At 38.9% G+C, this 27,288-nt stretch overlaps 2 protein-coding genes across 5 annotated transcripts in view; one reads left to right on the top strand and one right to left on the bottom strand.

Moving 5' to 3' along the window:
• Positions 1 to 1,659: 1,659 nt before the first annotated feature.
• On the bottom strand, positions 1,660 to 7,073 carry LOC118231300 (transmembrane protein 154-like). 4 transcript variants are annotated; one of them, XM_035424989.1, is made up of 10 exons: positions 6,753 to 7,073; positions 5,799 to 5,846; positions 5,392 to 5,442; positions 5,220 to 5,276; positions 4,907 to 4,939; positions 4,498 to 4,680; positions 4,054 to 4,105; positions 2,969 to 3,048; positions 2,414 to 2,472; positions 1,660 to 2,285 (listed from the first exon to the last, which is right to left on the bottom strand). In XM_035424989.1, exons 1-9 carry the CDS (start codon positions 6,808 to 6,810, stop codon positions 2,426 to 2,428), a joined length of 609 nt encoding a protein of 202 aa, XP_035280880.1. In that variant the 5' UTR covers positions 6,811 to 7,073; the 3' UTR covers positions 1,660 to 2,285; positions 2,414 to 2,425. The 4 variants fall into 4 exon arrangements, with proteins under 4 accessions (XP_035280880.1, XP_035280881.1, XP_035280882.1 ...); XM_035424990.1 differs by having other exon boundaries at positions 5,220 to 5,273; positions 6,753 to 7,070; XM_035424991.1 differs by having other exon boundaries at positions 2,414 to 2,463; positions 6,753 to 7,061.
• Positions 7,074 to 23,230: 16,157 nt separating this feature from the next.
• Positions 23,231 to 27,288, top strand: part of LOC118231139 (FH2 domain-containing protein 1-like) — a 34,283-nt gene continuing 30,225 nt past the window's right edge. The window contains exon 1 of the mRNA XM_035424679.1: positions 23,231 to 23,364. The gene's annotated coding sequence lies outside the window, so the exon portion shown is untranslated. The remainder of the gene's footprint in view (positions 23,365 to 27,288) is intronic.

Below are 27,288 nucleotides of genomic sequence, written 5' to 3' on the forward strand. Positions count from 1 at the left end.
GTGACGACCTGCAATTTTTCCTAATTAGACACATTTTATGTCGATTGAATTATTTATCACATTATGTCTGAAGTAGTGTAGCAATGCATGCCATGAAGAATGTAACAATATTTTAAATTAGTCTGATGAAAACATATATGAAAACGTATGCTTTCATTTTCTGTAATGTGCTATATTGCAAATGATCATGTTGGACAGAGGTTGCATTTTGGAGTAAAATACTGGCATGTTAGCATAAAATTCTCCAAAAGAAAGGAAGCTAAAATATCTTTTAAAAAACAGCAAATGTATCTAACATTATTTTTAATAATCACTTTTTAATGAGGGAAAGTAATTCCCTCATACCCAGATGATGACAAACTCAGCCACAAGGTGGCAATGAGAGGGTGAGTTATTCAAAAATGTTATTCATGTCACATCCAGAAGTCAGCAGCATCAAGATATGAATGTGTAATAACTTGGTTATTAAGGGCTTGGTTCTGGCCTGAAGGCATACATATTTGTCTATTTGCCTTTAGGGCAGACTTAACTGCTTTGATCTGGATTCAGTCACAGAAAACAAATTCAACAGAAAACAAATGAACAAATTCCTTAAGGGTGCTTCTGTCCCAAACCCTGACAGAGACATATCATCTTTAGGGAAAATATTGCATTAACAGATGCTGTCACAGTTGCTTTCTGATGGGCAATGTCTGTGTCACCTGTAATTTATCACTCTTAGTTATAATCTCATATTCAACCATTGTCCTAGACCCCAGCACTCCTGGCAGTGTGGTATATAGTTATATAGGGAGCTAAAAGCTCAACTGTAGAATGGAGCATGATGTGTCCTTGAGCAGCAACATACTGAAATTGAACTCCTTTTTCTAAGAGGATATGTACAAAATGTGAAGTAGCCATGGTTAAAGGCATCTGGTCGACAAAAGAAAAGAAAATGACATATTTCCTGCAAATGAACCTTGCAATTATGAGTAAGGTTGAGCTCTCCCTGTAATGACAAACAGATGGGTTAAAAAATAGCAGAGGGCTCTTGAGATATAACTCATGCCAAGGTAGAGCAATTAGGGATTGTATTTAATACATTACAAGGTATTTAATACCTTAGAAGCCACACACAATCCCCTTTTCTCAACATTTGAGACATCCAGTATGCATGGTGGTGTAAGAATATGATACTATTTTCATATCCCTCCTGAAAATTTCAGCCAAGGCCAGGTGGGATTCTAAACTGGTTTAAAATAGTTTAAACTGTGTTGAAATTTGACCTGTTCTGTGACTGGTCAAAGCTGTTATCTAGCTGTACAAAGCTGGTCAAAGCAGGTTAAGCTGGTAGAGTAAACTAGTGGTTAAAGTGGTGGACTAGCTGACTATATAGGCTGGTCAGCAGGTGAACAGTTGTTTCACCAGTGTCAAAAACACAGCTTAAACCAGCGTGACCAGTTTAGGCTGGTTTAAACTGGAATTTTCAGCAGGGATATCAATCACTTTTGGGCTGGAGTAACATCCATCAACATACACAGACCATATAAATATATGTGGATTACTTCAGTAATATGTGGTGGAGTAGATACATAAATGTGATTTGAATGGGGTAGGGAAGTTGTTTGGAAACTGGGATTTTTACAGACTTGAAAAAAGATTACAGGTTACAGGTTTAAATCGGTTACAGAGCTAGCCGCTGCCCTCTTCTCAGTTTAATATACAGACTTCTGGGGGACAGATTATACGAAAATATACTTTATTAAAAATAAAAGCAAAATTTGATGATGAGCATAAATATTACATTCTACTGATTCAAACAGAATTTAAAGGCAGATACACAATTACTATCAGATCCCCCCCCCCCCCATTTAAACACTGTTTATGCCACAATTGATAACTAAACATGATTTTAAAGCAAATTTTATAATATTGGGAATATATTTTTATAAGTATGAGATATTTTATAAACCAGAAGATCTAAATCTAAATCTGATTAACACTAACAACGAGAATGGCAGCAACGCAATCTATGGAAAAATAAAAATAAAAATAAAAATACAAGTAGTCGTTAAGACAGTTGATGCGCCTAAGTCACCTATGAAACAGCTGCCTAGTTACAACCCTAAGTTTAGTCATTTACAGGGGGGAAGGGAGGGATGGGGAGAGGTGCAGGCTGAAGAGGTGGGTCTTCAGTCGTCGTTTGTCGTCGGTCTTCAGATGCCAGCTTGTGGATTGTGTACTGTGTACTGAGGACACTCATTGATGAAGGCATAATGGGGTCTCATTTAAAACCTCGCTGTTCGCTGTAAGGAGTAGGCAAAAGGTTAAACAAATACTGAAAGAATGCTACCCCTCAATGGCAATTATTCATCGGTGAAATTGATTAGATTTACCAACTAGAGCAGAACGAATATTACCAAGACATTCTTACCTGGAGTCACATTTAACTTTCCATCCCAGAAGCTGAAGCTGTTTCTCCAGCTGCCAAACCCACACACACACACACACAGACAGAGGGAAAGAGAGCGAGAGAGAGATTTACATCCAATTCCAGGCTTTCTTAGTCCCTTCAAAATGTATGCAGAGGAACATGAGTCGAACCAAAAAGCCTGAGAAAACAATTACTAAATCTGACTTGTAAAAAACAAAAATCTTGCTTTCATACTTTTCCACATTCATAGCCTACAGTATGCTCCTGAAGCTACATATGTGATTTTAGGAAACATGTGACACAGGAATGTATTCCTCAACTCTGGTTAGCGGAAAACATTTGCAGATGGTTAGTCATCAGGCAAAAGGCGCTAAAAGTCAGCCCTCGTAATGCGAAAAGGAACCCAGAACTCTATCCATTATTACAAGAGTACTGCACTTCCATTGCAGGTGACGTGACATGAAAATCCAACTGTCCATGATTAAACATGAAATTATGAGAATACGTTTTATTAACGGCATTCAAAAACTGCCAGCAGAGAATCAAAGAACTTACTGTCTGTCTTCCCATCCAGTTTCTGCAGATCCTCCATCTCCAGCTCGAGAACTGAGGGGATGTCATCATCAAACATGGGTCTGTGGAGGTGGGGGTTGGGGGGGGGGGGGTAGCATTTTAACAGAATTTTCTAGATAAATTTAGAAAGGGATGAAGCCGCATCCCGTAGTCAAACAACCACAAACTGGATCATAGCAGTAACATCGAAGAGAAACCCTTCTCTGGGATAGTTCTGGGAGTTTCCCTATATTTAACATCTAAAACCCAACTACTCAAGCCTTATTCTTGAGGGAAAGTTTCCGTGTGCCCTTAGTGAAAGTAAGAGCCTGCATGCCACTTCTCTGCACCACCAATGAAAGTGCAACTCATGGTGGATAGTTTACTACCTGAATAATTTCCCCATTTTCATATAGCCACCCGATTCCCCACACACCCACAATGGAAAGTACATCATGCTCTGTCCTACTTATTCAGAAACTCAACCGACAGAAAAACGTTACAAGAGTTGAATGGCATCCATCATTATTTAAATGTTGCTTTCATTCTTCATCATCGCTAGTAGGCTTGCTAACCGAGCACTGATGAGTCACATTGTCAAGAGGATCCCTTGGGTCATTATTAAGGCAAGGACATTGGCACAGCTGAATTTAATACTAGACCATAGCGCTTGTCCATACACTGGATCAGTAACCAAGCAGTCCAAAATTATTATATATAATATATATATATAATATAATATTTCCTGCAATACCATGGTGCAATAAGCACCCATGCAAGAAAACATGAAATTACCACACTACAAATTTTCCAGTACTACAAGAAACCTAGTCTTGAAGTTTTTGTGAGCTATTACAGTCATAACCAAAGAAGTCCTGACTGACTCAAATACCTCACCCTACCACTGCCTGAGTGTAGCTAATTTTGGTCCCACCAATCGTCCCATCAGTGTTGATTCCTGGTAATATCTGACTAATGATATAGCCAATGCTCAACCCAATGGTAATTCAGTTGAAGGTTCTGGCTTTCATTTACCAGAAGAGCCAGTTCCCCTTATTAATCTGTCTATTAATGTGGAAAGTGCTTACATTGGCAGTGTTCCAGCATCACAAGCAGCCAAAGCTTCCTCTTCTTTTACATCTGAAAAAAGACAAACAATCATAAATCAGTTTAAAAAGGAAACCCAAGTGTTCTAAATATGAGCTTGAAATAAATGCAGGGGTGTTTTGCCTGGAAGGTCAATCAAACAACAATATCCATTACCAGTAACCTTGAATAGTGAATTGAGTCAGTAGCTACTTTTTAACCACCCACATACTGCTTTGCAGTAAAATGTACAGTGAGCTGAAATGAGGAAATAAAAATATAATCCAAAATATTTGCTGCATTAAGGATTTATAAAGAGTTCTCTCAAAGTATTTTCGGAGCACGTTTATGTAACGTGTGGCCTCTTCTCATTACAGTAGTACCACGTTACCACAGATATGCATGAAGGGAAGTCGATCCTGTCGTGTAAACTCTGCATTGCTTACCACAAGGAATGGTCTTTTTCTTCCTTCTTCGGCAGAGAAAAATCACAACGATGACTACAACTACTATAAGCAGAGTCACTAGAACTATTGGGATGATGACTGAATGTGCGAGTCCGGCTTTGCATTCGGCCGGCTTCTCGACGTCATGAAGATCTGTGTCGCACGCTCGGTTTAAACGTGTGTCTATAAAGAGAAGGAAATAGCATGTCACAGGAGTTCAGAGTTTTGTGAGAGGCATTTTAAAAGAAACAGCGCAGAATCTCATGTCTGTTCATTTGTCACTGCTAGCACAGCGTGGTTTCATTTTAAAGAGCGGCTTTGGAAATGCCCCCAGAAAATCTGAGGGACGCAGCAACTTGACAGCGGGAGTCAGGACAGCAGATAAGGACTTTTCTTTGTCTGAACGAACCTGGCCGTGTCGCATTCCCTGCTTCCCCGTCTCCTGCAATTGAATACATTTTGATATTAACCTTACAGCTGTACAGATTTGACAACAGGAAGAGTAACCTTTTCAAAAAAATATGGAAGATACTCGAATAAAAGTGTGTCTCCATTACAAAGATAGTTGAGTATGACAGAAAACTTCATTGACATCAAATCAATACCCATGTGTTTAGCTACCCTAGGCCTGAGATAAATAAATAAATAAATAAATAAATAAATAAATAAATAAATAAATAAATAAAATATCCAGTTGGTTTTATTCCCATAGTGCACTTCACCTGAGGACTCATTGTTTGGGGAATCAGTACTGTCTGTCTCATTATCATCATCATCTGCTGGAGACAAATACAGGAAAAAATGCAGATTGATCAGCAGGGATGAATAAAAAAACTTCAGAAGAAAAGAAAGGAGCAAGAAGAAAGAGGGGTGAAATTAAAAGGATTCTTTTACCTTCTGGGTATTCTTCAGTAGGCAGGGATTCCTCTGGGGTTTTTGTATTCACTAAAATTAGATAGATGTGACTATTTCAGTACCACAGGAGTGTATAGCTCATTGAGCAACATGATCACACTATCGCAGTGAAACGGTGCTTAGGGTGTGAAAATGCATATAATTATTCATAGAAAATTTACTGGTTCTGCAATTCTGCCTCAGGTCTAAAAGGTTTAAAAATGACAATATTCTGTGGTGAAATGTTCAGATGGTTTCATCCCCACAATGCAGTGCACTGAAAACTCCGTTGGGGATTTGGGCGTGACCAGGAAACAGCAGCAGATCGATCAGCCAGGGATGAAAACAATTAGCAAGAAAAAGAAAAAAGAGTGTGAAGATTGCAAGGAGGAATGAGCTGTTTTTACCATCTGGGTTTTCCTGAAGTACTGGTTTCTCAGTGACATCTGCTAACACTAGAATAAGACAGGCAAGTCTCTATTAGTACAACAGGAGAAAATGAAAAAGGGGACATTTCTGAATCATATGACCAAGGAGTGTTGTAGTGCTTAGCTACCAAGGGCATAAATAAACAACAGTTTAAGTCAAAAAATAGTCCCGGACTTTTTTATAGCAAAGGATAAAAAGGCTGGTCATACCAAATCTAAAAAAAAAAAATTAAAAAAATTGTTTTTTTTAAATTAAACTGTGCTGAGTAAACGCTTTCTGAAACACAAATTAAAAATCAATAGAGCCAGTTACTCCAGTCAGACATCTGTTGGACATATTCATTCATAAAATAAAAAAGAAACATTGTGATGACAGGCCAGTGCAAAAAAAGTGATTTGCTGCTGGAGTTTGCATGGTAGCTTATTTTTCTAGTGAAACAAAGTTCTACCCAAGTGACCTCAATGGCAGGTCAGTAGAAGAGAAGAGCACATTTCACTGATAAAGGAACAACATCAGACCCATCTCCATCTCCCATCCACACAATCTTAAAGAACTTGAAGGTTTAAGATATAATTATCTTAGCTACAGAAATGCTATTTGCTTAAAGGCTTGCAACAGCTGAACAAGTTAATTGCATTGGACATTTAAGGACATTTAAGTCTTTCAAAGATTGTTTCCCGTTAAAGCACTGGCACAGTTTCTATTCAGAACTACTGGAATTGGTAAATAGCAGTTTCACACTTGGAACATGGGACAGCTTCTGACAAAATCATGCAAATAGAAGTTCAAAAGTTGTATCACTGAAAACTTCAAAAAATATATTTTCAGCAGTCAACAGTTGATAAAAGTTTTGGCTGCTTTTCTTTTTTTCTCAGTCAATAAGACTGACTACCGTGATTCTCCAGAGATTGAAAAAATCTAGCCGCTCTCACCTGTGCATCGTCCAGCCAGAAAGACCACCAGCAACCCTGCCAACAGTAACGAGCTCATCTCACAGTTTCTCCTCTGGTCCTCGCAGCACCTCACACAAGCAACCGCATTGCCATTGCTCTCTGACTTCCTCCCCTGCTGTCATCAAGTTCTAGACTTCCTGTTTCCTGGTTGGGGGTTTGATTTACCTAAAGGTTTTTTTTTTTTTTTTTCTTGTGGTGGTATAATGAATCTGCCGGATATTATGCAATCAGCCTGTAGTCACAAGTCTGGATGCCTTTGCTCATGCAAGATGTTCAGATAAATTCTTCTGGTGGAAGTGCTGTATGACGGCACGCCAAAAAAAAAGAGGGGGAAAAAATGCAGAATTTGTTGAATAGAGGAAGTGAGAATCACCTAGTTGGCTGAGGGAGTTGTTATGGCTCCTTTCCTTCGTACTGTGTCATAATCGGAGAAGGAAGAACAATTATACACTTCACTCACCCTAGAACAGAAAAAAGACAAGAGGACCCAACTAACAGGTTCACCTGACACATCACTGAGCTTATTTTGCATTAGTAATCTGACCTGGTCGTCCGTGCTTGCATGTTTGGGCCTGATAGACAAACTCAGCAGCTTAGAATGAGTTTGTCACAGCAGGCAGAAACAACTGCAAGTTAGTCACGGATACGCCACGCAGGTCAGACCCGCCAAGTCCGTCACGCATCCATAAGGGTTGGGCAGCATCCTCTTTCTAAACCTGGCAAGTTCTTGGTCTTCTTTCATTAAGTCATGAGTGACTCGAAGTTACAGTGGGCCAGCCTCGAAGCAGGATTGCATAATACCCGTGAATGTGGAGCACAGAGCTTCCTGTCAAAAGAAAACATTGTAATGAATTGACAAAGCAGAGCACACTACTCATTTTAATGTCAGAGTCAGATCCTACATGTACACAACACTCCATCAGATTAAATGCAAAGCATGCAGCTGACATTGGTAGCAGATGGTCAAGTTCATTCTGATATTGGCCTCTTATGCCTCCCATACACTAGACAACTTCTAGACAACTAAAATCTGACACATTCACATTTAAGAAAAATCTGTCCAAAATCATGGATTTTTTGTCCTAGGGGGGCACACATTTTAAGATTTAGAAAAGACTGGGAATCATGCAGCTTCACACATTATAAGATTCCAAAAGGATTATTCTGGAGATCTTGTTTTTGGTCTTACGTTGACCTTACACTGGACAATATTTTAAGCGATTTCACAATCTTAGGTATCATAGGAAAATCTTTCCAGTCTTACCTCACCGCGTACCCCGTGACAACTCACGATTTGTGTGAGATTGTAAGATGGCTTTGACTGAGTTTGTGACAGTCTTAAGACTGGAAAATTCATACTCTGACTCCAAAGACTGTGAAATCACTTAAAATATTGTCTCTTGTAAGGCCAGCTTTACTGTACCTGATAACTAGGGCCACCAGTTTGTCTCCACCATGTGACCTGCAGGGATTTAAGGAGTCCTCCTTAATAGAACTCTGTGAAATGGGGAAACAAAATCTGCAATCCCGGGCATTTTACACGTCATATCTTTAGTCCGTGATGTGATGATTGGTCATCGCACCATGTTCCCTGTTCTTCCAGTCCCCCCGCCTCATGTCGTCAGCTATCCCAGCATGCCTTGTGGACAAGAAAAATCAGCTCCCTTTGAAATTAATGTGTGGCTTCAGGGTGAAGTACCATGTGAGAAATCAGGGGGAAACAAACTACCGACCCTACTGATAACCAAATTAGAATTTGAAAAAGATATTTGGTTACGACTTCCGTTATGAATTATTTGCATCTATGATGCTTATATCAGTATGTACACACACACACACACACACACAGCTGCTGCCATCTCATCCTCAATCAATACCTGCCAGGCTGCTGAGTTTGAGTTTCATATTAGACTTTTGGAAATTTTGCTGTAACTATTTGGAAACTTGAGTGGCAGAACTCTTGAAGCGAAAGCCAAAAGAAGGCTTTTTTTCAGAAGTGAAACTTACAACTTCACTGCAAATACATTGGGGCTGTCTTTTGATTAGCAACACAATATCTCACAAGCTACATAAAAATGTAGTCAACCAGACCAATGTGGTTTCATGTTTGTAGTCCTCTCTGGCTGTGCTGAAAGATCAAGATTATTGATCCAGTTTGCACATGGTTTATATGCTTGAGGGAATCAATGTCATTTTATTTCTCCACCTTTACATCACCTAACGGCTTCCCGCGCAAAGTCAGATTGAAAGTTATGTTTTCAGTGAGCTGTCTTGGCAGAACTTCTTGGTTCTATTTTGTAATCAAACTGCTTGTGTACCGACAGGTTGCTCGAGGTTCAGACACCTGTCTTTAGAAAGGTTTAAAAAGACCATTTTTAAATTGGGCCACTTCCAATTTTTTTCCCCTTTCACTGAAACCTCAAAAAGGCTGTAAGACAAAGTCTCACTCTTAAAACCATTTGTTATAGGTGCTGTTTGTCAAATATGTTTTTGGATGTCATATTCTGTATCATCCTTATGCCCTCATAGTCAAATCAAGACCAAAGGAGACCTGTTGGATTGCATTACAAATATGAATCCCTGAAGTCCTATATAGATCAAATGGAAGCATGTTGTCAAAGTGGTAATGATTAGCTCCACCTACTGGACATGTAACATACAGATTATTGAAACATTTATTTGGTTTTAATTGGCCTGCATTCAATTAGCATGTGTCTTTAAATTTCACTTATGAGTAAACACAAGCATTACACTTTTTCTTCACAAGTTTTAAGAGCTCATTTTAGTCATCGCTAAACATGCCAAATTGCGCGTTTGATGAAAAAATATTTATGGGTTGAAATAAGTAGTCAAAGTTAAGAACAAATGTTGAATGTTCAGGTGGCAGGAATTTGTGAGTTATTGGGGCATAAACCATCATACATTTCTTACTACTTCGTATAAATCCTAATACTGAGAAATACAAATTAAAAATCTAAATGGTCTAAATCCTAGTTTTCAACCAACAGGGTAGAGACCTTTCTTTGACTTCAGGCAGTGTAGAATTAGCCCACTAGTTTCTGTTGATGTAAACAGAACAATTGAATGAAATGGCAAATCATTTGACAGGGCAATTGTATTAAGCAGCTCAAGCTACTGTATGTGGTTTTTCTTCTTGGTGGCTCAAAATTATGAGGAAGAAATATTGACTTTTTCAGCAAAATGGATGTTATGATGTTCACCTCATGAGAAGCTATAAGGTTCCTTTTACTCCATGCAGTAGATTGTTTCTCGACATACCTGAAGTTGATGTTCAGAGTGAGACTAGTGTAACATACTCATTAAAAGCCAAAAATGTTTTCTGAAAAGGAAACGAAAAGTAAGAAAGAAATAAAAAAAGAAAGAAAGAATCACAGTAAAATACTCAGTTTTACTTCAGCTCTAGCAGAGCTTATACAGCACAGGTCCAACAGGGAGCATGTGTACTCTATCAGAGTAAAATGTACTCTGCCATAGTGGATTGAACAATAATAAAACATGGCCTTGAATGAATAAATTGTCAATTATCGTTGTGTCCTAAGTTACAGCCCCAACACGAAGACATTTGTGTAATAAACCACCAGTTACCAGTAGGTGGCAGCACAAATCCAGCAATTCATCAATATTTTACTTCATGATGATGCGTGGTGTATCAAGCCAGTGCATTCCTAGTGCCGGTCCCAAGCCCGGATAAATGGGGAGGGTTGCGTCAGGAAGGGCATCCGGCATAAAAACATATGCCAAATCAAATATGCGCATCTGATCTGCTGTGGCGACCCCTAATGGGAACAGCCGAAAGAAGAAGATGATGATGTGTGGTGTATGCAGAGCCTGTTCATTTGAACTGTAATGCAAGAAAACAGAGACCAGAAAGGTGATAATCATTCCAGAGAGAACTGAGTGCAGGAAGTGTTCATGTACAATTCAACATGATCGGCGCAGAAACAAGAACAGCAGCATATTATCATAGCAAGCTAAATGCATATACATAATGCGTTCCCTGCTCTCCAAACCTTGAAACTAGTGAGCATTTGTTTTACTTGAGTAGTTATTATATACCTTGGATTTAGCTTGTGTGACTGCTTAATAAATTTAACATGCAATGGTATTTTATGTCATAAAACTTAGAAGATAGTAAATATTAAAAAATGTATGGTAAAATATTATGATATAACTGCTCTGGTACTTACTGCCATTTTGTTTATGTTCACAAATTTAAATTGTCGGTAAGACCCCTTGTTTTAGTTTTTTAAGCAACATTTCAAATAAAATGTTAAAAATAAAAACAGAAAAAACAGGAAATCCTTTTTTGCTTGTAGCATTCTGTCAAACCTCTAATGTTTTCTGATTAACACAACAATTCAGATTTTTGGGATATTGATTTTGTTTATGTATTTAATAATGTATTTGATATCAGATTGTTTGATCATTCATGACTGACTAATCTGGTGCAAAGTACCGTATCACCAGATTTGCCAAATAAGTGGCTGGGCACGGGTGAGGAAGTGATTTAACCTATTGAATATCAAACCTGCATGGTAAAAAATAAATAAAAATCATGAAATAAACACACTTGCCCAAACAAGTGACACCCTGCTTATCTGAGAGTACCTCAGTGTGTTTGTAGACTCAACAAAGTCCTGTTATTTACAATCTGGGATGTTCACAGCCAGTAGTGCTCGACTCCTAAGTTGATGTGCTTGACTACTAAGTATCGACTGAAGAGTGTGTCAGGCAACAACATTCTTGCACCACTTTCTCAAAAGTGGTGTTGAGGCAGTTGTCACAGCAGATCATAAATTAAATGTAATTTTTAAGAAACATGGCAGGAATGAAAACGGGACCTTTTTCCATCAAATAACATTTTGAAAGAGCAATTGGGCTTTTCAGAATCTTCATATTAACATCCCATTGACACACACACACACACTCACACGTACGCACGCGCACGCACATGCACACGCACACACACACACACACATACACACGCATAAACACACACGCACACACACACACGCACTGGAGACACCTAAACCTGACACTTTCCACTAAAATGCAAAACAACGCTTCATTATTTATTTATTATTATACCTAAAAAAAATGTCAAAAAGAAAGAAGCAGGGTGATCTTGTCTCATTCGGGAGCATTCATTTGAAGCCATCCCCTTCGATGGAAGCCAATAGATCTGTGGTAATTACACAAAAGCAAACCTAGGGATAAATTTGTAAGAGAAATCTAAATGGCAAACGCCTGAAAAACTCATTCATGCCTTCCCTCCTCATTTAAGACATCATAAAGAGTTTTGAAAGCCTATCATGTTGGAAAGCCTGTTGACTCAGAATTTTCCAGGTTGGTTCCTTGCAGCCAATAATCACCCTGTTCTTTGTGGTTTCACTGCTATTCAATCTTGATAAGTCTTGATTCTTAATTCAATGAGAGCTCTGATTTCTGCTTTTCAGATTGGAGATAACTTTCTGACATTAAGCTCTATTATACTTTTAAAAGTTTTGTCCTGTAGGCTTCCACAGGACATTGTTCAGTTAATCCTGGCTTCAACAAAAGTATGTCTTAACATATATGAAGCCCTCTGTAAGTTTGAGTGCCTGTTAGTTTATATTTTCTTTTGCACAGCTGCAGTTGACTCTTTTGTGTTCTTTTGTACCTAATAAACTTGTTTGAACAGAGCAGCTTTTAAGCACAAGGATGATTTCATTGAATGGGATGCGACAGGATTATACAGTGTACTGTATTAAGTCATTTGTGGAAATGGTAGCACTTATGTTTGAACAGCAGACAGGTGAACTCCTGGAAGTGCAGGTCACACCACTAACCTAAGGTCTTGAAATCGTTGTTTTGACAAAACTTACCCATTACATAGGCTGTCCACGTTTGCACATCTGTTGCCAATTTGTAATGAACGATAATGCTTTGTGTCCTCACAGTCACCATTCCCATTTTCGACGTGACAAACTGGAATCAAACACAGTGCATTTTTTTCTCTATGATAAGAAGGCTATTGTGTGCCAAGAGTGACAGTTAAATGATTTGGGAGAAAGCAGAGTGCACGCATGCAGTTCCATTTATACGGATCTGCGTGAACTCTCTAATCTATTTGCCAACGATGACGTAAGTGACAATCGCGTGCGCAGCCAGATAAGGGCTGTGTAACATAGCAACAGTGACTCAGCGACAGCGAGGTATGAGTAAGGCCACATATGATGTTATTTGGCTACTTGATGGAAATGTGATAGCCATGTGCACCCTTACGGTAAATATGCTCATTTTGCACGCAACCCCAAAAGGTGAATGGTTTTTTAAAATAACTCTGGCTTTAGTCTTATTTAGAAGGACATTTAAGAAAACAATTTTTTCTTCCCACCCAGATTTACAGTGCTTACCCACTGGAAAGCAGGGGGACACTTCTTCAGTAAAATAATTTTTCTCGATCAAAATCACTGGACATCTATTGCCCCTTTGCGTTTTCAAAAGTTTTTACAATTGTATTCTTTCTGTCCGTAATAGTAACATGCGAACAATTTCTGCAGTTAATTATCTAGTCAATGACAATACTATTCAAGAGTAGGCCTGGCGTTTTACTTTTTCACAGTTACAAAAATGGTCTTTCATGCACATACGTGCACTTATTTTTACAACACAGTTGCACAGGAAGCGAGGGCAGATGTTAGGTCTCCAAGGTGACTCATGGAGAATGCTGGGATCTGGAAAACAACCAGAAGCTTCCAGAAGGGGACACGCAGCTGAGTGCCCTTAATTTCCTCCGAGTTTGGAGTCAAAGCAGCGTGGCGAATGCAGTGAAAACGTTGGACGCAGGGGTAGCTGGAGTGATGATGAAGGGGTAACTAATTGGGTGAAACGTGCAACCATGACTTTGATATGAATTACTTTAACTAACCGAGACCCGGCTGAGCTGCCCGGGCCTCTTTGATTGGGCCAGGCTAATGCCTTGTGATGCAGCGGCTGAGGGTGTGGCCTGGCTGTCGGAGAGAACAGAGGGAGCCGACCGCACCAGATACAAGGGCCCCTGTCAGCAGAGAAATTAATTTGCTGCTTTAATGAGTGTGTGACGTCAAAAAGCCGGCCTGATCCCACTCCTGGCGGTAACTCAAGGGTCCCTATGCTTTCTCAGGAAACCGCGGACATGTTGTCACCAGGGAAGGGGGAGAGGAGGCGGACGCATAATCGTCTTCCCAACTGCCATTTTGGATTTAGTCTCTGAATGGACTACTCGTGCCATGAAAAAATGACTTGTTGCTGGAACATCTTTCTCGGCTAATGAGCAAAAGCTGAGTCTTTGAATTTCCCTCTCAGTTAGCAACGAATGATGTCAGTTTCAATTCATTTCAATAATTCTTTATTGGCATGACTGAATATAACAATATAATAATATACTGATTTCACTCCTTTGGATGACTTGTTGTCCTCAGTTTTTTGAGACAGAAAAGCATGAATTTGTTCTAATGCTGAGCATTATTGAAGGATCCAAGAAAAAATGTAAAGTGCTAAATACATACTTATGAGTACATATCAAGGGATAAATTATATTCAAGATAAGCAATTATTCATTTCATGACTGCCACAAACCATTATAAATTTTCTTACCTTACTGACAGACCTGCTTCTCTGTCTCAGTGTAGTTAGCTTCTGCTAATTGAATAGGAGCTTGAATAATTCAACTAGTGGCCTGGAATCAATTGCAGACTGCCATAGATGCAATTAGCCCCTTTGGTCATTAAGAAGAAAAATAAAACGATGATAGAAATTCTGCTCCTGCATAGTGATAGCATGCTTCCCACTAGCGACAGAATAATAAGGTATAATATATTTTGCATATTTTAAGAAGACATCTACTTTATTTACACAAATGCACAATACATGCTATTCATACAATGCTTTATAAGTAATATGTGGAAAAGTTTGGTCTATGCATAACATTTTTAAAAAGAGTTGAATATAGCCCTGATTCATAGTATTGATTATTCCTGGAACATGATTGCTCATCTTCATATATTGTTTTAGTAAACTGTAGATTTTCCTTACCAGGGTCTGTGAATCAGTGTGCTGACTGTAGTTATCAAGCAGGGGAGGATTCTAAGAGTGCTGATAAATCAATGCACTGTGGAATCATCATACTGTAACATTCATATTGTAATCTGTTTGTGTAAATGTGTACCACAGAACTAGCCATATAGAACGGTTTGGATTTGTCATGGAATATGTTCATCTGGAATCTCTGTATACTGAGCTTGCGGCGCACGTTCTATTCTGTTTTTCACAGACGGAAGCAATCATTTGAATTAGCCGGTTATAAATGGTTGTTGCTGCCTTATTATTTTTGTAGTTTAGAAATGTATTTCAGTGCTGAATGTTACAGAGACCCCAGAGAATTCCGACCTCGTGCTATATCAATGGGCAGTTTAGATGCACCGCTGTACGCATTGCAGTACCATCAGTACTGCAGCATTATTCCACGCTTAATGAACTGGCCTCCCTTGGTTCTGTTTGCTTCACCCCAAATGAATGGTTTATGCTTCTTCCTGAGTTTCCCCTATTTCTATGGTTGCATCTTCAATACATTGATTGAATTCATTAATGAATGAATAGTGTAGGCACTGCTGTAGTGGACTCTCAGAGAAGGGAATTTATTCTCATTCATCACCTACCACTAATGGGGACATAGTAAAGATGAAAACATCCCTTTTGAAATATGGAAAACAAATGGTGTGTGACATTGCGTTTTAAATGTATTCATTTTCAGTCCTCTCTGTTCATTGGTCAGATATGCTAATCATTTTATAATCCTTCTTTCCTTGCCTTAAGTTCATTTTCAACAGTCTACTACCCTCACGATGAGCTGTGAATAACAAAAAGCAGCATTTTTGTAATTGTTTTTTTTTTTAAAATATTGCGGACAAACTGTATAGGCCTCTGTTTCAAGCAATGGTCTTATGGAAATATGCACTGTTTTATTTATGAAGAAGATAAAAACAAAAGCATCCAATGATTAAGTTGCAATGAAGCAAACTGATATTTCTGAGTAGGGAATGGTTGCTGAATCCAGATGAAGTAAGCTATTCCTATAATTTAGGGCACTGAAACTAATTTCCTGTGCCTTGAAAAACAATTTCAGCTCTTGGTTCATTGTTAAAAACCACCACTATAACCAACATAGCAGAAACATAATTTACTGTTGATGTATTCTTTAAAATAAGCCATCAATGGTATTATAGCTGTACCCTTCCTCTAATTATTTCAGATTAAGCTGAAAAGCATGCTCATTGTGCAGGCAGAAAACCATTAAATTAACATTTTAATGAAATTCACACTGACATGTGTACTGTTAATACTTTTAACTGTTTTGTGACAGTAGCCTATATGAACACTGTGACTACTCAAATTCAAAGTGTGAACCAGGTGTGGGAATTTGTGTCTGACTGTGTCTTCAGTGACTATGCCACCAAATACTGGCCGGTCCTCAGTGTCTTGCATACAGACCTAACCGAGTGAACACTGACATCAGCTCAAATCAATAAGGCCAATCTCACAAAACAAAAAAAAAAACCAAAAAAACAAAAAACAAACAAACACACACACACACACATAGAAAGAGAAGGGATACAGCATGACTTTTTAAATAATTAATTTGGTTTGTGTATGTATTTATCTGTGACTTGGTGTATTTTTACATTGCACATTTAACCTTAAGCACATTTGAAGCAGTATAGGTTAAGCACTATGCTTAAGTGTAGTTCCACCTTCAAAATTCAGACCAGCAACGTTTAGTCCCAGGTCAGTTTCTCCAACCACGACGCCTTCATTCAAACAAGATACAATATTCAGTGTGCTAATTACGCTATACTATGCTATGCATTCTCAATATCTGACTAATTGGTAGTGTATGAATGTTCACGCAACATTATTGGAAAGTTGTGAAAATGCCAGACGATGTGCTGGCTTGCTCTACCCTTCCCTGTTCTGCAGTGAAGCTCATTAATTCTTCGGTCTCTTCCAGTAGACAGGGGAACAGATGGTAGTTGCTGCCTGTGGTTAATGCAGTCACATTTTGCTTAGTGTGTTTTTAAAGCCGTTGCCAGGCACATCTCTTTCCCAGCCCTTTGTTTAAGTTCCACACATTTTGAAATCACCATCATTGTCAGTGGTATCACTATCAATAGCAGCATTATTATCCCCTACAGTTGCTTGGCACAAATGATGTTAACAATCTTGGCAGGATAATACAGAGATTGATAATTGACAGCTGAGATATGAGGAACTTACATAATCCTAGTCATAGAGCTATTAATTTTCTAATAGATTGTAATCAACGCAATTGTCACTCACGCATATGGAGTTTCATACTGTGCGATTCATTTTTGATGATTAGCACATAGGATTTTCCTGGTGATACGGCTTTTACAAATGGCGTGGGTCCAGAAGCAACTGCACGATGCAACCCTTATCGACTTTAGCCTAAAAGAGACCCAGCTGTAACTAGGTTCATGGTATCACTGACATGACTGCCAATCTCTCAATTACAAGTTAGGGGGTGATGATGCAGATGATTTGAATATAAATTATGTCCAAAGCAGAATGTTATTTGTTTCTTGACACCCAGTTTCGTTTTAGTGATTTCTGAATTTGCCAAACTGTTTGTGAAGAAAAAGAAAAATTAATTCTTGCTTTTAATTGTTTGTCAACATCTTTGAGCTGGTGTGTAATTTAAAGTGTTCTTTCAGCTGCTATTTGATTTAGAGTAGTCATGGAGCAGTGATCATATTAAAATCCTGACTAAGGCTTTTCTGGGGCACCATTTTGATAATCTCTCAAGGTGCAGGAAGTAGCAGGGTGCATTAAAACCTCCAGCTGCAGTTGATGTCCAATGGAAGAAATTAATCCTTTATTGCTAAAACCAAAACATTTTGGCATGCAGCAATTTGTCAGCGAACGGAAACCCCGAAGAAGGCTGTATGCTGAAACGCAGTGGTTTCAAACAATTGAACTCTGAGCAGAATGTGTGGAGGCATTTGTATCTCAAAATGACTTCTTGGTCATTTTGGCTCGCTTCTTTCCTGTCGGGGAAAACGGGTGGGACGCTTTAATTAAACTCTGATTTTCTAAGCGCGGCTCATTAGTTTGATTGTGTAATTTGACTTGTAACATGAGGCGACAGCTCTTAGAGATCGCTTGCACGCTTTCCACCATGCCACAGGCTCTTTGCTGAGTGCACTGAATCACAATCTCCATTTAACCTCTTATCTGAAATATTATATCTTTTACAGCAAAGTGGAAGAAGGAGAGCAAGGCAAGTGTGGAGATCCAAATGGGTCACCTGCAAGAGCCTATTTTGTGCATAGACAGGAAGTTTGTTGTGTGTATTATGCGTTCCAAAGTTTAAATGAATGGAAGTTTAAAAAAGCGAAGGCTTTTTTTTCTATGCTTCTGTACACAGTATTAAAGCGCTTTTCATTAAGATAATCAAGTGGATCTGAGTGTCATACTTGAATGAAGACTATAGTGAGAACTACATCTTCCTGATAGAACAAGAGGGAACTTGCTGTACTATTAAAACACAATCAGTATGGAAACAGCTGATTTGCCTTACTAATAAAACACAATATGTGCTTTTCAGATCGTTAAACAAACAGAAGTAGAACTACATTCTGGCCATGAATGAACATGTACGTTGGCACAGCCCATTTGGCAGGGTATGCGAAATACTGCATGCATATTAAGTAGCCATAAAGTATCCTCTAAGATCTTTTGTGGGGGATAAATGATAGTGATCAGTTTAAGTGTAACATGTCTATGTGAATTTGTCCTTCTCATTCTAATCCAGGACATTGCCTGGCCCCCAAGTTGATAGCTAAGTAAAATGATTCTCTATCCCAAGGCAGTGATTCAATCTAAATGAAAAGAATTGGAGACCTTTTGAATCAATAAGTCATTACCTTTACTTGTTTTTGCTAGGTTGTAAGTTTTAAAAAAGTTGTTTTTAAAAGTTCTCCACTTTGCAAATGTGTAATAGGCAAATCAAATGTCCTTGTTCAGTCAAGCGTCAGTTTGAAGTCACATTAATTATAGATGGGGAGAGGTAGATCCACAGGTCTATCGTTTACGTGTCTCGCGTTTTCAAAAAAAAAATGTATAAATGTATAAATATGTATTCACACAAAAAAACAGAAAATTACATTATTTCATTACTATGTTTTGAAATCTTTTGGATGCTGAAAACAGCCTTATTTATTTGTTTTCTCAAGAGGTACTGAAGGTGCATGTGACCAAAATTTTATTTTACTTGTCCAGAAAATAATACCTTTGTAACATTTGTACTGCCACACTGAGTGTCATCATCTATAAACAGAACCAACAGAATGAATAATTTCTTGTATTTGCATAATCACTTCATTTTGTGAAATTTTTCAGTAACGACATCAGCTGAACATCCCCCTGATACCATGCTAATTACAGATGTTATTTAAAGACTAATTATGGGGAACAAATCCAGCATCTGAAATGTTGTGAAATCTCTTATATATTTAAAATTTGTACGTTTCTGAAGGAACATTTGTGCAATTATGTTTGACGGTTTTAGCTGTAATTAACAGAACATTGGGTGAAGGTAACTGGTACTGTGGTGCAAGTAACTACAAATTACAACAGACTTGTTTCTGTGTTTTTTAAATGCATTTTATGTGGTATTTCTGTACTACTAACTTGTCACTGGCTTTATTTTCTCTGCACTACCATCTAATTTTTTATATCTACTGTGTCTGTGTGCACACATTTATTGCACTGTAGCTACACATGCTGTTTTCATTTTGTATCTGTTCATATGCTTCACAACATGGTATGCAACAGTAGGAAGAAAGGTTATTTCTCCCCTTGGGATTCAAGGTCATCTACTCACTGATGATAATAAAGATATTCTTTGACTTTGGTAAGTCAAGTGTTTCTTCTGGGAGACTATAGATAAAATGTTAAATTATATGTGCAATACTAATGCCACGGCTTTCTTTCATTGCAGGCCTTTATAAATATTGCAATGCTCTTGTTTTATAGTACTATTCCCTGCAAGACTGTGGATCCTGTTAACAGTGTATGCTGCTCTTTGGAGCAAATGGAAAAAGAACGAGTGCCTGGCTTTTGGTTTCTCTTTTGTCTTTTTGCTATGGCCTTTCCTGTCATTCACCGAAATCTCGAGCTCTGAGAACACACCTTGGCTTATCTGCAGAGGTCGGGAGGGAAGCCAATTAATGTCAGATTCAGTGTGTGGCCGGCCTTACCCTGGGGCTGCTGCCTCGTTAATGATTGTCAGGAGCCTCTGTCCCGCTTGCCTCTGCTGGGTGAAATACGCCTGCCATACTGTGGTTTTATGGGAACACGTTGGTCATTGTTCCTCAGCCCTCATGTTCTCGGCTCAGTTTCCAGCTCTTCACAGCTCTTCCCCAGCCCCATTTTATAATGAGCCCCCTCCAGTTGACACCTGCACCACGCTGATGGCTAAGGCACTGAATGAAGCTCAGAGACCCACAGGCAGGCATGGGCCTGCACAATCTCAGAATAACCTTTCGGATTCTGCATTACCCGCCGTTTATGGTCTCAGCACAAACATCCTGCTGCATGCAGTATGGTGTGTGATGTATAAGTCATAAAAGGCTAGTACAGGGACACTCAAATCTGGCCCTTGTGGCCAGTAGTGCTGCTGGTTTTCATTCCCCTCCTCAGGGCCTCATTTAAGCCTGATGTGTGTAATCTCTGGCCAATCGGTGACATTATTGGACTATGGACTATCAGACAGAAGGGAAAACCAGAAGATTCTACTGACCTTCCCTGATTCTAGCTCGATCTTTAGCATTAATCGTGTAACATATTTTAGCGGGAACATTTATATCAGGCTATTGTTTACATGACATCCACCCATTGTATTAAGAATTACTTCTCTCTTAGCCTCCACAGCTATGCATCCTGGAACTATAAACTGCCTGGTTTAATTAAACAATATTAATTAAAAGTATTACTTTTCTTACAAAGAAATTTTATTCATTTATTGTATAAGCAAGATAAGTTTTGAATTTTTTAGCATACAATATAGCTCATTACTGGCACTCTATGATATATTTTGTGAATAATTTAGCAGGGCACTGTACATGGTTATAAGCTTGTCACGTGCTTGCCACTTGTGTATACATGTATTTTATATGCATGAACTTTGCTCTATAAATTGGCCTAAGAGGGATTCATACTGCAGGTGTGGCAGCAAATAAATGTAGGAATAGGGTTGCAGAGAGACATTGATTGCACTCTTTGAAAGCTAGAACTAGAGCAGGGCCTAGCAGTACTCAAAACAGGATTCTTCTGGTTCATTTCCTTCGTTTATTTAATTTGCATACATGCACAATAGGGTCATAGAGAGAAGTCTGTGTGTCTGGGCAGCAGCAGCAACCTCTCCATTCAAAATGGTCCCGGCTAGACTATTACTGCAGAAAGGAGCAGTCACTGCCTCAGTGATATCACTGAAGCCAAAATCTCACACTGCCTCACAGAGCCAAAATCTCACACTGCCTCAGTGACATCACTCATCTCACACTGCCTCAGTGATATGACTCATCTCACACTGCCTTAGTGATATGACTCATCTCACACTGCCTCAGTGATATCACTCATCTCACACTGCCTGATATGACTCATCTCACACTGCCTCAGTGATATCCCTCCAGCCAAAATCTCACACTGCCTCAGTGACATCACTCATCTCACACTGCCTCAGTGATATGACTCATCTCACACTGCCTCAGTAATATGACTCATCTCACACTGCCTCAGTGATATCACTCATCTCACACTGCCTTAGTGATATCACTCATCTCACACTGCCTCACCTGTACATGAACAGCTCCTCTGCCATCAGATATCCGGTGGTGTGGTGACCAGATATATTGGAGCTGTAGGAGCTCTTCACGGGAATATGAAATTTGGGCAGGTAAGCTGACGGTGATCTGGCTGAGGGAGACCATGCACTGACCTTGTTGATGTCGATTCGCAAAAGGCTGGGATGGAATATAAAAGACACAGAAAGTTTAACCAAAAAACAAATTACTGCTTACATTAAATATGATATTACTAGAGGGCAGGCTAAGTTTCAGGCAGATCAATTCCAATTTCATTGGAAGATGACAGCTGGGGCAAAACCGATCTGTCTGATGTTTAAACCCCTGCCCTCTGGTGGTTAATGTTGCCAGAATGTGGGTCCAGTGCTTTAGCCTGTCAGCTAGAGAAATCAACTGGGTGAACACTGCCTGATGCTGCAGGTTTTCCTGGATATCATAGCACTTCTCAACCTTGCCCTTAGTTGATATGAAAGTTTGGCAACATTGTCTAGCTCACCAACATAAAATTGCTCAAAATTGCTATACCATTACAAAATCCAGTAAGCAACAATGCAAACGATTGCAGAGCTTCGCCGTCAGATATCTTATTCAGCCCATGTTTTGAGTCTTAAAATAGGCGACAAGAGAAATTAACCTAAGAAGTTTCAATAGAGAAAACCTAAAAAAATATAGGTATAAAAATTGAAGAATAAAACGTGCCTACTGTATTTTCATCCGAAAACGATCCATCAGAAAGACTTTCCAACGAAACTTGCCAACCAATAAACTACGTTATAATTGTACTGGAATATATAGACTGACCAATATTGCGTTATTGCGTCATAGTAGGGAAGCCACGGAAATCGTTCTGCACTGTTACGTCATATAACAACTGCGTCCTATGCTGTCATGGCAATCTGTGATGTGTTCAGTTTGCACTAGTTAGGGACATTCCCCACGGTGGTTTACACAATCATGATGTATGCTAAACCCTTGCGCTAGTCCCACAAAACTTATTTACTGATTGTATGGCAAACCGGTGAGCATGGTTGCGCCTAAATCTAGCATAATCCTATACGCAGTAGCCTTAAACAGTTAAACTGAACAATCTGTGTGGCATCCGTGCAGAAATTCAGGGAGAGGACTGGTTTGAATCATTCTGCTTCTTGCACTGTTCCTGTACTGCGTATATTTCGTTGCACAAGGGCATCCAGCACAGCAAATGGTCCCTTTAAATAAGGACAGAAGACTGTTGTTTTCTCTGTCCACGCGTAACAACATAACCTGTAGAATACGGTGGAATAACCCACAATTTTGTCCCACGCTGATTTCAGATTTAGGCTAAAGGTTCAGAAAAGTTATAGCACAGCGGCCAAAATCGTTCGTGACGTCACCTAGTAGTTTATCAGCTGTCATGTAAGTAATAGATCTGTGGCTTCGCCGGCTTCAATTTTTGTAGGGAAGTTTTCAGACAAACTTGTTCCACGCTTTCACCTGTGCTGGTCCCAGTAATCTGCGCAGGCGCAGATGCTCCGCCTGAAGCTGCTTGATTTTCACATTTCCCTGACAGAGCTGCTCACAGTAGGTGTGTGTCCGTTCGCGACCAGAGGATAAGGACCCTTCTCATTCTCATTGGTTTGAAACATTGGGACTATAAATTCTAATTGCATACCATCGTAATATTTATGGTAAGTTACCCATTTGAAATGGATACCCATTTTTTCGCCCTATATACGTGTATATTTTTATTGTTTTCTGTACCACTGCAGCGATGAGTGGGTTTGACACATCATTTGGGTCACCAACCAAAAAGGTGCAATCTCCGTAAAATTGATGCCTACGCTTATGTGGACAATCTTAATTGGCACACCTAAAGACTAATCGCGTTAATGTTCACCAGAGAAAATATTGATACTAAAGTAACCAATATATCTACACATGGTTTTAATTTTGTAGAGATCTTGGTTATTCTAGTCTTAACATTCCTCTCAAACATGATTGTTCAAGTTGTTATGGGGAATAAACATAGGTTACCATTTTTTAATCTGGTATTTTACGCAGTATAGGTTGGGTGGTTAATGTAGCCCGTTTGTGTCGGTTCTACCAGTGTAGCCTCGCTCTATGGATTGTCATCAGCAATCGGAAAAGAAAAATGTCCACGGCATAGCCTATATAGCCTGCAAATATAGCCTACGGGTATAATTAGCTAATGTTATTCATAAAATGTAGTACCTTCATTTAGGTTAACTGATTTGCACAAAGAATAAATAACCTAATGGGAGGTACTTTCTTCAACGTTTTGAGTGTAATCGGTTACTGTAGGACAATTTACGTTATTTCCATATTTTTGCTCCGTATATATAATTAGGCTACTGTGTTTCCATGATAAACACGTTACATTTTTATTTTTATCTATTTATTTATTTTTATTATTGGAATAATTCATTAGTTAAATAAGAAAAAAGTTATACTGCGGTGGTAAAATTTTAGAACAGTGCATTCTCAAAGGAGACCCCAAGAAAGCAATTATGCGCGTTTCTGTCAAGATGCCACAAACCAACTTCAATTTTGAGATCCCGGTTGGCTGCGGTTCCGTTGGCTACCCATTAGCCTGCTTTGTTTGTTTTTGCGGAAGGGACAGCTGGGTGGTGGTGAGCGTCACTTTTCCGTTGTGTGTAAAATATACCAACGATGAAACTTGATAACGGGTATCTTTACAGGGTGCACACGCTGAAACGTTTTCATTTGAAAGTTGAGCTATTGCCTGGAGCGCTCAGGTAACAAAGCCGTGCCGCCTTGAGATGGTTTTGGCACGGTCATAAATGGGGCCTGAGAAAATGATCATTAAATGAAAGGAAAATCCTGAATAACAACAGTAGCCATATGCGCTTATTATTAAATGTATGTAGCTTAGCAAGTTGGTAACGTTCCACACTTCGTGAAATAGTATTTAGTTCTCCTACACTAAATTACATTCCTTGCTGATTGTAAGTTGCTACTGTAGGCATATGTTCAGTCGAGTTTTCCTGTCTCCCAGGGTCGTGCCGAGCTGACCCGGTTTGGTCCGGTCTCCAAAAACCCTCAGTTTGCTTGGCCTTTCAGTGCCATTTCTCATGCTGACATGAATTACAAGCAATGCATTTAAGCGTTTAGGGGCAAAGCTTGGGTCAGGTCAGGGGGGAGGATTCGCTCTCCACGTTGTCATGGAAACAAAGACTAACTGGGGAAATGTCAGCTCCGTTCTAACGTTGAAGCCATTTGAAACACTTGATTGATTTGTGTGAGAGAGCAGTTGAAAAAATAGTTGTGGAGTTTCAACAAATTAAAATGGTAGAATAAAATAAGAAAATGACTTGCTGGCAGTGTAATTCAGCGGTATCCTGTAGCCAAGGTCATCAGGTTTTTCTTCACTGTTACAGTGAGAGATGTATGTCGGTTAATTGCCTGGCTTAGGCCTACTACAAATGCAAATGGTGGGCAGACAAATCTTTGTGTTTCATCAAAACTTTGCAAATGACCTTAAATTTCAATTGACATACAACGTGAACATAGGCTATATTTACCTTTTGTAGTGAGTTTCACAAGTTGCCATATCTTTTTGCTTCCCACAGTTATAGACCATATCCATTCTGCAAAGATTGTCTACTTTGTTATTAAAGCCGGTGTTAAGTGTTATTTTATATAGGATACCAGAGGAACATCAATGAATATCTTATAGGCCTACCATTTAATGAGGTGAAAAATCAGAAATAGACATTGCCTGTTGTTACGAGCTGGTCTAGGGACAGACCATAACAGAGTGAGTGATAAGCGAAATGGGTAAGGGAAACTCTGGTCCCTATCTGCCTATCGAAATCTTACTGTAAATTGGCTAGTCTTCAAAGTGTACTGGGCACGGGGAGGTTTTGAACGTTGAACTTCGGGCAGATAGCAGATAGAAAATGAAAATGTCAAACATGCAGCACAAATCAGGTGGTATCTAAACATAATAGCACCATATTAAAATATGTTACAGGGTTTTGCAAGTACAGTTTATTCTGCCCATGCTGACTTAAAAAAATCAACTCATTGGAGACAAGCTAAGTGGCAGAATTGTGGAAGTCTTGGGGTTTAGCACTGAGTGATATAGGTTATTAATTTTTACTCATCAATTCTAATATTTTTTTTCACCAGCAAATCTGTGTAGTTTTATGGTAATCTTCTGGTGTGGTTTGAGTATTTTGAAATTACAAAGGGGAAATGGATCCCTCACTGGGTTTCTGCTGCTTGTAAACATTATTTTTTTTTGGCTCCCTCTCTCGGCGTCCCACCTGTTTGTCACCATGGCAGCCAAACTGCATCCCTCCCACGATGCCAAGGGGCTCCTGGGTATTATCAAGATTACACAATTGTTTGGCAGTGATACAACAGTTGGTTTTTGTTTTGTTTTTCTGTGTTCAGTTCTCACACTTTTATTTTTTGGCCTCTTGTGTCATTAGGTGTGATGCCCCTTTATAAGATTATTTCTGCTGGGAATAATTATTCCTGAACTCCAGACACAGCCATTTTAACTGAAATAAAGGATGGAACAATGAGGGAAAGCACGTGAGACTTCAACATGGAGCAATAAAACCTTATTCTCACTACTTTCTTCATTCAATTCATATGTTATAATATGGAAACACCTGCATGGGCATTTCAAATCTAATAACCCTTTTCAATTCTCATGCTAACTCTTCTGCCCATAACTTCAAATAATCAGTCCTTACTGTTTGTATGGTATAAATCTTTTGTATACTCTCTCAATGAGTACATTTTCCCTCAAGGTTGAAAATAATAGAATTTCCTTCGGTTTTATTCACTAGTGTTACGATTGGATAAAATGGTAGGATTACTACTGAAGACTGAAATTCCAGTGTTTCTTAGAGATTCCATATTTGTGCCAGTCTGTCTGTGCCATTTAGCCTAGAGACCTGTGCCACTGTAGATTGGTATAATGCTAAAATGTTAAATATCCTCTGGAATATTTTGTCACTTTAGTAATTCTTTTCAGGATTTAATGGGGTTGCATTGGCTGCAATCACCTTTATTACTGTTATGCAAAGCTTGTGATGGCCTGTTGTTTCAAACCACATGTTCTCATAAGGGTGAGATTTATGGGAACCTTCCTCCTAGAAGGCAGTGACCTAAAAATGTATTCTGTGAATAGTGTGTAAGTGTAGTTGTGTGTGTTTGTGTGTGTGTGTGTGTTTGTGTGTGGGTATACATGTACATGTGTGTGTGTGTGTGTGTGTGTGTGTGTATTGCATGGGTAAATTAACTCCATGCATAGTTTTTATCGATACAGAGCGGAATGAGAAATGTGTCCAATACATTTGTGTGTTATTAATCACTGCATTTGAAATCCATTATATATGCGGGATCTCATAATAGCACAGGTACCTCAACCTGTGAATTTCAAACAAAAGACAAAGCCATTTAAGTGTTATTGGCTCCTTTAAGGGCATTCGTGCAAACCAGTTTTTGGTTTGTGAATAAGCACAGTATATAAAATAGGCTAAATGTTTTTATTACTTTATATTGTGGAATTCCACTTAATCTTAGGACTTTTTTTGATAATCCTCTCTCTTTTG

The sequence above is a fragment of the Anguilla anguilla genome, chromosome 7 (assembly GCF_013347855.1).
Source record: "Anguilla anguilla isolate fAngAng1 chromosome 7, fAngAng1.pri, whole genome shotgun sequence".
In the NCBI taxonomy this organism is placed as follows: domain Eukaryota; kingdom Metazoa; phylum Chordata; class Actinopteri; order Anguilliformes; family Anguillidae; genus Anguilla; species Anguilla anguilla.

Excerpts from the sequence above, each read along its gene's own strand:
- LOC118231300 (XM_035424989.1), bottom strand. The coding sequence starts at position 6,810 with ATGAGCTCGTTACTGTTGGCAGGGTTGCTGGTGGTCTTTCTGGCTGGA. Across the intron at positions 5,443-5,798 it reads ACTTCAGGAAAACCCAGATG|TGAATACAAAAACCCCAGAG; the intron begins GTAAAAACAGCT and ends ATCTAATTTTAG. Across the intron at positions 2,473-2,968 it reads ACTGGATGGGAAGACAGACA|GTTTGGCAGCTGGAGAAACA; the intron begins GTAAGTTCTTTG and ends GTGTGTGTGTGG.